Consider the following 10,855-nt stretch of genomic DNA (forward strand, 5'->3'; position numbering starts at 1 on the left):
ACGTTATGCTAATGCATGCTCGCTAATTAGGTATATGGATTTCATTTACTTGATATACTTGTCTATAAAACAACATTAATGCTGGAAAGTATAAACCATAAGTATAAATAAACGGTAAATTAAGAAGACGTTTTATAACTTGTGATATCTTGGTTCTATTAACCGGAAAAGTCAATGAGTACCTAATAATAATATTTATTAATAATTCTAATGTAATTATCATAACTAGCACTGTGGGTGGTCGATAATCAACGCATTTATTTTCCTCTTAAAAGAGAAACTTTAAACTATTGTACGCTAGCCAATTTATAAAACATGATAAATATAAAACTGATAAAGGATCAAAATCTGAAGGTTATTTATTGGAATGTGGGGACTGTAATCAAGTCTATATGGGACAAATTGGGAGATCCTTCAACCAAAGGATTACAGAACACAGGAGGTGTTATACTAATGGGAAAGCTGATTATACATATGCAGAACATTTATTAAAATATAAACACTCTTTTATTGATAAATTTATACAAAATTTCAATTTGTAATGAGAATAGATCGCTTCAATTATGAATTCATTGGAGAAGAAAAGAATTTCTTTCGGTCCGTTTGTAGCAGAAAAACTTAAATAATTTAGAATAACTGAACTTAATAAAATAATACCTTTCTCGTTATGAATATTAAGAAGGGGGTTGAACATTTAATTTACTTTTTCTTGCATATCCGATCGTATGGAAGATCGTTATACAATAAAGTTTTTACTTATAATCTTAATGATCCATAGATCTATCATCCAAAAGTTTTCGTGAAAAGTTTAATGTTTTAGATTATACCTATAGGTACACAGGGTATTTCCGAAATTAATAGCAAGATTTGTGGGATGTTAACGGGAATCGCATGATGAGTAAGGGAGCATGGTCAATAAGGGAAAAAAATTTAAAAAAAACAGATCAAGGGGCAATTCGAAGGTAGTCTTGGCCAATGAACATCATCTAGGAACTCATGCATTAGTCAAGGCATTAATACACTTCTGCACCGATCTATGACAGTAACACACTGACCTACTGTCAATAACATGTATTAACTGCATTCATACAAACCTACAACATTAAAAGGATAAAAAAAACTACTTTACTGTGGCTATAACATAAACATCGTCAATCACACTTAATCTAATATATCAAATAGCAAACAAAGTACGAGCACAAAAATACAAAATAAATATTTACAATACTGATGCTGCTAACAAGGAGGAGTGAGAGATAGCTTTAAATAAAATGGATGCGGTACTGACAAAACAGTACTGTATGAAAATAAATAAAAGTAAAACAAAAATAGTGGTATGCAAGGGAAGAAAAAGTAGGGAAATAGCGAATATAAAGATAGGAGACGAAGAATTAGAAGAAGCGGCCGATTTTAGGTATCTAGAAAGTCAGGACGGAAGGAGTAGCAGGGATATAAAGCAGAGGTTAGCGTAGGGTCGAATCGCCTTCAGTAAAAAGAAGTCACTTCTATGCTTGTAAACGGTTAATTAAAAAAATCGAAAAAGATTGTTAAAAGTGTGTTTGAAGTGTGGTGCTGTACGGGTGCGAAACATAGACGGTTGGCGCAAAGAAAAGGTTAGAAGCGTTCGAAATGTGGTGTTACAAGCAAATGAAGAGAATCCTGTGGATATAGACGGTTAGAAATGAAGAGATATTAAAAAGAATAAGAGAACAGAGGACCCTATGGAAGTCAATGACAAATAGGCGAGATAGATTGGTAGGACACCTTCTTAGGCATGAGGAAGATACGAATGTTAGGAGGGCTAGAGGTAGACCAAGACTGTTCTCAAGTAGTTAAAGATGTCGATTGTTTTAGTTTTAGGGAAATGCCAAGATTGGCTTAGGATAGGAAAGATTGGAGGTGCGTGTCCAACCAGTTTTAAGACTGGCGACCTTATGATGATGACTTATGCTGTTAAATACTAGCCGATTGAACGCATTGCCATATTTCCCCCGTGATCCTATCAGTGTCGGATTGGCCCTTGTCTGTATTTTCAAATACGTTTTTCTCGAAACCGTCGAACTTTCGGGCCACCAAGCATTTACTTAATTTTCTTGTTTTATATTGCCCTATCACCTTCTGCAAGCTTGCTACTAATTTCAGAAACACCAAGTACAAAATGACCGATTATGTTTATAAATACATTACTAACCTTTTAAGGAAACCATAAATTATTTTATACCGGTAACTTTTCTGTCACAAACTGAGTATTTTACTTGTCACAATTTCCTTCGTTATCGTTAAAATATAAATCATGAGTAGCCTGCAGAAATAGTTGTTGAAGAGCATGCTTTGTATTTGAAAGGAGCCTGACATTAAGGAACGCTGCCTCCAAGTAAATAAATTCAATTCGTAAGCGTTCGTATCGTCAGCTCGTGCTCTCATGTATAATTCACTAGGATTTTTTTCCAAACGGAAGCGTGCATTTTGTACTTTGTACCACGTATAATAAGTAGCCTAGATATTTTGTACTAGCTTAACCCGTTCAATTTATATTCTCCAAATATAACTCCAATAATCTTTCCAGTCTTTTTAATGTATCATAACTTGTCGCTACTAAAACAATATTATCTGCATTAGGTATTGTTCATACTTTTTTCCTTCCATCCTTACTCATTTTTTCCTCCAAGTAAAAATATTTACTTTATATGATTTGTTTGAAATACAGTGTAAACTCTATAATCCGACACTTACGGGACTGAACATTTATCGGCGTTATAAAGAGTGGTCGTTAAATGGAGAAAAATAAAAGATATTATTTTACTATTCTATAATAATATGCATTTACCAATATAGTACACATTTTAAACACGAACATTATTATTCATACATTGCGTATAGCCTGTTATCTTCGTCTGATGTTTTTTGCTGCTCCAATATTTTAATTGTATTTTGATACGTATCTTACTCATATCTTGAGATACTGCTGGATCAATTTGATTATATAAAAAGTATTTTTTTAATAGTTTCGCTGCATCAAGTGCTTGTTTGATGCTTGGTGGAGGGACAGGATCGTCTTCTTCAACAACGTACACAGCTGCAGTTCTTATCTATTTCGGCAACTTAGAAAGTACTGCTTAATGATTTAAAATGCCGCATTGTTGTCGTTAAATAGAGTGAGCGTGACGCTATATAAATTGTAATATTGTATAAAAAACAATGTAAACCAACCAGAGTCAAGCAATTTCGACGTTTTAAGGAGTTTGTCGTTAAATCGACTGACGCTATAAAGAGTTTACACTGTATTTTGCATTTAGTATTTAAAATACAAAAGGGAAATCTATTTTGTATTTTACATTTGAGATAACAAATCAAAAAAGTGTTTGCATTTTGTATTTAAATACTTTTAGAAAACCATTTTGCACATCTCCTTAGTATCTATACATGCGTGCCTTGTTCCTTTTTTCATCCATAGTTTTGCTACTTCTCTATTCTTTACTCCCACCACCCCTTTCGTTTGTCTATATATCCCTATCATCTTTTCTATCACCTCTTCATTTAGTTTGTTTTTTAGCAAATGCATATTCACACTGGCAGACTAATCATGAGGTTTTAAGAAGCATATTGTTCGCTCTGTTTTCTAAAAAACATACTTTTTTGTTCTAATACTGTTCTTTGTCGAAATGCTTAAACAATTAACAATTTATTAAGGCAAACAGATACGCGGAAATTTTATACTCGAAAAGGACACTTAAAGGACAATCGCCGTCACCTTTGTGTGTAGGTTTCTTCTACAGATAGATAGGAAGAAACGTAGGGTATGAATATAAAGCCATTATAGTGGCATGATACGTAGATGGGCCTCTCGAACTATCGGTTTTCTTGTTCTTGTTGTACCGTGCATGGATTGAAAGACAGAGGGAACCGGTTCTTGTAATAGAAAGATACTTCGTAACATGGAACGAAAGGTAGGTAACTTAACGATAATCATAATCCGAGATGTTTTAAAACGAGTCACCTGGAAATAAATCAAAACAAAGAGGCCAAACGCGGGTTTATGTGATACGAAACGTTTATAATTCATTTAAAATATTCTTGTAAGTTTCAGAATGATGTTATTGTTATGGGTTACGATTTCGGAACAAACATGAAAACAATGCTAAAGACTTGGAGAAAATCTTAAAACTAATTGCTCATCATAAACGTTTACATAAGTTTTAGAGTTAATCGATAAATAATTAACAAAATACATTAACATAATACGCGGGGTTGTTATACCATCTTCAAAGTGTTTTGTACCAATGGTACATTTGGTTTTTAAGAAACCTAAACTTTTGGGCAGTCCCTCTGACCTATTGCTCTCTTCAGTATCCTTGCTGGAATCGCGGGATATATACACCCATTTAGAAAATCACAGCAGGGTCGAGCTTGGTCCAAAATTGACCCAAGGTTGTCCAATTTTGGACCAAGCATGGCAAACGCTTGGTTTGTCACATCGGTTTAAGACTGTTTGACAGGGGTAGTTAATGCCAATACTAATGAGCAAAATTAATCCGATTGATAGCAGATGTTACGCCAAGACATATAGACATAGTTAATCTTATTTACGTTTAAAAAACACTATCTGAAACATTCTGTGATATTAATTGACGAAATTGGTTAATAAAACACTTCACTTTTAATTTTTTTTTCAAATGTACAATTCTCTTTTATCAAGAATTATTTTAATAAAATTGCTTAGTGTAATAAACAACAATTGATTTTATAAAAATTTTGTTGGAAATTCCTATTTCATTGAATACCACTCACAATCAGTATATTGCGATGGCGAAACCGTCACTGTAACGAACTCTGGAACTGGAAGATTGATCGAGAATTGGTTCAGTATTGACAAGCCAATGCTTGGTTCCCCAATAATAGCGCAAATTTTGGCCTGTCGTCAACTCCGGTATTTTCTACATGGTTAGGAGGGAGATATATGATATGGGCGAAATGAAGACAAAAGAAAAATGAAGGATTATCTGTGGAATATTACTTCCCCAACATTTGCCTAAATAATCGAAGAAAACTATTCCACCACCCAGAATCAAACCGGTGACCGGTGGTTTAAATCTCTAGGAATCGAGCGGCATGACCTAGAAGTAGGGAGGACGCCGGTTTAATTTCGGGTCTGTCTGCTTTGGTCGAAATTTTTCTGTGGTTTCCTTGGATCAGTTAGGAAAATGCTGGGACAGTAATATTCCACAGATAATCTTTCATTCTCTTTTGTCTTCATTTTATCCGTCTCATCTTTCTCACCTGAACCATCACCCACTCATTCCCACGATTCCTGAAAGGATGCTGGCCTTTCGCCCTATCTTCCGGCGTAGTCCTGAGGGACGGCCCGCCCACCAGCATTGATGGCTGGTAGGAATGAAAGCCCAAAAGCTTTTTTTGACCTCTAAGCCATGGTAATTTTCAAAATTTAAACAATAAAATGTACCGGTCAGTTTTGTCCTATCGTTACCGTGACCTAGAGGTTATTTAGACCGTAGTTTACCATTCGATAGGACACCGATTCGATTTTCTGATTCAATTTTTTTTGTGCTTTCTTTGGATCATTTAGGCTGAAGTTAGAATAATACTGGAGATATAACATTTCATTTCTCTTCTACCGTATCTTCTTCAGTGTCATCTATCTCTCCCTAATCACCAGCCACCCAATCTCACAATTTTTAGAAGGAGGCCGAAGACCTACCTTGCGTAATGACTGCCGCCCAAAATGCTAAAACCTTTTTCTCTAAAGTTGACGTAAGGGTTTCGGTAATGACTTATTAAAATATATTATAAGGGAAGGGGATACAGTGCTAAAAAGTAATGACTCATATTCCTCCTATCTCAACTCTCATTTGAATTCGAAAACTGAAGAAATCACTTTCTATTATGCTCGCTGTAGGTATTGAAACTACAACGTGTTCAGTGCGTTTCCCGGCAAAACAAGTAAACCCAAACACACATTACAAACGTTGTGTTGTGGTTTTCTAGAATCGAATGCTATTGCATATTGCATAACCGGTAGGTACATCTGTCTACGTGTGTGGGTATATAGGCCAGTCGAACGACAAAACGACATTCCTTGCAAATGGCAAACACACGAGACCACAAACAAGCTAGAAATCGATATTACTTGCACATAACGTATTTGACGACTTTTTTCAACGTAGGTATTCCCGACAATGCGACGATGCAGCCGCGTCTACCCATTAAATCATTAATTATTGATTGCAATTCGAACTCGATCGCAGGGACTTGACGATCGTTTAGCCGAAGTTTTAGTAGTCAGACGTCTACGCCATCTAAACCACTTTTTATGAACGAAATAAAGGACAAACAAGCTTGACCAATTTTTGTTTTTCTTTCTGGGCACCATTTAGCTAAAAGGGAGACAATTAGGGTTGCCACCCGTACTTTATTATAAAGTATTGTAATTATACTGTATTATAAAGACTGTGCGTACGTTATACTTTACAAGACACATAAAGTAAGCAAAAATACTTTATTTAAGGCCTTAAGTAAACATCGTAATTTTGTAAGCGATTATTCGAAATTCAGAGTATTTTTACATCAATAATGTTGAATGTTGCGGGTGTGTTGCTGGCCTAGATTTTCCTAAGGAACACTTAAACCCTCTTCGATAAAAATTAATTTATCGAAGTCTATTTTTTAGATATAACGGCCGAATATTTTCTATCGGTGGTATTCTTCTTGGAGCAGTACGAGCAGTAAACGACTTATGTGATTTTTAACTTTTTAATAATCAACATACACTTAAACTAACACCAAAAAAAAACACTTAAAAATAANAATAAAAATGAACTTTTAGTTTACTTAAATCTTTGTTTGCCATGTTTAGAGGCTATTAATGTATTTAAGAGCGACAGCAATTTGTTACTGGCTGCTAGGTGTAACAAAAAATATGTTTTTAAAAACAAAAAATAAAATACTATAGTTTTATGCCGAGTACTTTCTTTTTTAACCTTTTAGTCGAGAAGTACTTTATGTAAAGCCTGAAAAGGTGGCAACCCTAGAGACAGTGGAAGACAGTTACTACAATAACTTCGCATTTCTTACAATTCTATAGTATAATTACGATATTATGTAACTTAACTTTATCGTCAGTTTGAATGATATGAGACTTCTCCATACCTAATAGATAGAGCTTTCTAACCGAATAAAGGCCTAATTTATCGAATAGAAGAACACTAAAAGCCCATTTTCTTTTATTTGCAGATGCGTCGTCTTCAAACGAAGCCGTTCATCTACAGCAACGGTTACGTAGTTTAAGTACGGAATTAGTGACCCTTAGAAACCGGTTACATGTGCAAGGTGGTCCAATTAAGAACTTTTCGGGACCCGCTGCGGCCCCGGCCGCCGTACAGCCCGCGGTACCGCCGCGTTCGACGCCATTGCTCGCACCCCCGGCTGTGATCCCGACCGAACCGCGGGTTACGTTTCCTATCGCGGGTGCCGACATAGAAGATCTTATTCATCTTCAAGGACCGCTCACCGAAGACGCCGTTATGAAATGTTTGCAAGCAAGGTTTGCAGCAACAAATTATTATGTAAGTATTGCAGGTTTCACTTATTTTGGTGAAAGATTCGATTCATAATTGTACAATTGTCATTCTCAAAACTGATTGCACACTCATCTATACTCCTTCGTGTCCTTCGCATTTCTCTAAAACTGAAACATTCCACACCCTTAAGTATTAATGTACATGCATATATCGGGGATCCTACAGTTTCTGCCGCATCTCGCATTTCCCCATTTCCCTTTTCCTCATCGTTCCTACTATTTTCTTTATCCATTTCAATACTGATCTTCCTCTGTTTCCTCTACTTGTTGGGGCATAATCCATACTTCTTTTGGCCATCTGTTTTCAGTCATTACGTGTCTATACCAAAGAAGTTGTCTTACTTCTATCTTGCTTAAATGATCCAAGAAAGAAAGAAATGATCCATTCCACCACCCAGAATCAAACCGGTGACCTATGGTTTTAGACCTCTTAGTACTGAGCGGCATGGCCTAGAGGTTTAGTCCAATACTTAACATTCGGGAGGATCCAGGTTCAATTCTGAGTCCGTCTGCCTTAGTCTAAGTTTTTCTGAGATTTGCTTGGATCACTTATGTAGATGCTGGGGCAGTAATATTCCACAGATAATCTTTCATTCTCACCCGAAACACACCCATTCCTACGATTCCTGAACGGAGGCTGAAGAGGGCCTCTCGCCTTACCTTCCGGCGTAGTCCGTAGGGACGGCCCGCCCTCCAACATTAGTGGCTGGTGGAAATGAAACACCCAAAAGTTTTTTTTTGACCTCTAGTTCATGGTAATTTTCAAAACTTAAACAATAGAACATACTGGTCAGTTTAGTGTACCTCTTTTTTCTAATTGTTGGAACATAATCCATACTTTTTAGGTCATCTGTTTTCTTCCATTTTCATAAGTCATTACGTGTTTATACCAAAGAAGTTGTCTTACTTATATCCTGCTTAAATGATCCAAGAAAGAAAGAAATGATCCATTCGACCACCCAGAATCAAACCGGTGACCTGTGGTTTTAGACCTCTTAGTACCGAGGGGCATGGCCTAGAGGTTTAGTCCAATGCTTAGTATTCGGGAGGACGCCGGTTCGATGCCGGGTCCGTCTGCCTTAGTCCAAGTTTTTCTGAGATTTGCTTGGATCACTTAAGTAGATGCTGGGGCAGTAATATTCCACAGATAATCTTTCATTCTCTTTTGTCTTCATTTTGTCCGTCTCATCTTTCTCACCCGAACCACCACCCACCCATTCCCACGATTCCTGAACGGAGGCTGAAGAGGGCCTCCCGCCTTACCTTCTGGCGTAGTCCGGAGGGACTGCCCGCCCACCAGCATTAGTGGCTGGTGGGAATGAAACACCTAAAAGTTTTTTTTTTGACATCTAGCCCATGGTAATTTTCAAAACTTAAACAATAGAACATACTGGTCAGTTTAGTGTACCTATAGTGGGGATTCTACATTTTCTGCCGCATCCCCCATTTCTCCATTTCTTCATTTTTACTCATTGTTACTACTATTTTCTTTATCCATTTCAATAGTGGTCTTCCTCTCTTTCTTCTAACTGTTGGGACATAATCCATACTTTTTTAGGACATCGGTTTCCTTTCATCTTCATAAGTCATTACATGTCTATATCAAAGAAGTTGTCTTACTTCTATCCTGTCCAGAATCAATTTTGTTCTTTTTAAACGTTTTTTATTTCTTGATTTTGTATATGTTCTAGTCTGGGCATTCCACTTGCTCTTCTAATATAATCCACCCCTACTACCTCTACTTTTTTCCTATTTTCGTCTGATAACTGGTGGCACTCTAATCCACTTGTTAATATAGACTCTACTATTGCTGTAGATGTCTATAGTGCCATTTTGGCATTTATCCTAATAAGATTTGACCAAAGCAACGAGTTGAAAATTTTCGTAGACATTCCTGATTATGTGTAACTACTAGAAAATACCCTTGCTTTATATCATACTCCCTACAGGCATTTACACTTACAAGCGACAAAAACAAAATTATAAATATACGTAAGTATATATTTGCCAACAGTAATCTAATGTAGGTCTTTATTTCTGCTTCCAATATGTATGTAAATAATCCTTCATGCCTCAGACGGAATTTTACCATCATATCTTACCCTTTTCCCATTACCTTCTGTAGCGCCCCCTCAAAACCTTTTTAAACAATGCGCAAAATCCCTCAAAAGCTTTCAATTTTCTGGATACCACGATTCGTAAATGAAGATTCGCAATTAATTATTACATATGGAGCAAAATCTCCACAAACTGATAAAACTTCAAAGTCATTACAAATAAACAGAGAACTTTGATGTACCAGAAAGTCGATACGACGAAAGGAACTTACGGGAAGTTTCAGGAAATAATCAAGAATGGTCCATCACTGTATAAATAAGTGACCAGTATCCGACGAGGTATAGATTAGTACAACTAAATTAACGGCACATTTTCATACAGAACTTTCAAAGAATCATTTTTTTATATAAGTAAATATATTATCAATTTTAGAATTATTCATACATTTACATGTAACTAAATTAAATCGAGGATGGACCAATTTAGTTGTATATTTTAACGAGGACTATATTTAAATATACGAGTTCTATTGAAAAATATCATTAGAATTCATTGATGTTATTATATATTATTTTTAATTACCTATATCACGTTATTGTTTTAATAAAGCTTTAATAAAATTGTATCAGTTTTTTAATAAAATAGAGGAATGTAGATATCTACTCAATTTTTTTAATATATTTACAACTACTATAGAATGAGAAAAATTACAATAAAACATATTCAAACGTCATTAAGAGTATAGTGCGGTAAGCGTGGGTGAAATGCCCTTCGGGAAAGTTGGGTCGATGTTTTTACTTTTCACATCACTAAGAGAAACTATTCCCTTAGTGATCACGCTCGTGTTCCCGTTAGTGTTTCAAATAAATTAATTAATTGAATTTTGAAAAAACTTTTTTTTCCTCTATAATGTAGCAAACTTTTTTTATTTTTTTTATGTATATGCTAGATACGCCAAAGATTCAAAGATTAATATATCGAAGTGATCTAAATTAAAAAAAAATCAAAAATAAAATAGCTGTCTATCACGATCTTTTGTTTATAAATACCTATGCTGTATAACATATATTTTTTCCAAAATTTTTACAAGGGTAGAACAAATTAATTGCCACCTATGTTTTAATATTTCAGAGAGCTAAGCAACTGAATCTTTTATAAATGTAGTATAACAATTAATATTAGGACGATAAATATAATATAATA

The 10,855-nt window shown here is 35.3% G+C and overlaps 2 protein-coding genes across 7 annotated transcripts in view; one reads left to right on the forward strand and one right to left on the reverse strand.

The window, feature by feature from the left end:
* Positions 1-10,855, reverse strand: part of LOC108744618 (carcinine transporter) — a 144,291-nt gene that overhangs the window by 131,821 nt on the left and 1,615 nt on the right. The gene's annotated exons all lie outside the window — the stretch shown is intronic.
* Positions 1-10,855, forward strand: part of LOC108744695 (unconventional myosin-IXb) — a 139,661-nt gene that overhangs the window by 109,822 nt on the left and 18,984 nt on the right. For all 5 annotated transcript variants that reach the window (XM_018480586.2, XM_018480585.2, XM_018480588.2 and 2 more), the window contains one exon: positions 7,249-7,580. In XM_018480586.2, the coding sequence (XP_018336088.1) occupies positions 7,249-7,580 (332 nt within the window). The remainder of the gene's footprint in view (positions 1-7,248; positions 7,581-10,855) is intronic.

This window comes from Agrilus planipennis, unplaced genomic scaffold (genome assembly GCF_000699045.2).
Source record: "Agrilus planipennis isolate EAB-ADULT unplaced genomic scaffold, Apla_2.0 scaffold16, whole genome shotgun sequence".
Taxonomy (NCBI): Eukaryota; Metazoa; Arthropoda; class Insecta; order Coleoptera; family Buprestidae; genus Agrilus; species Agrilus planipennis.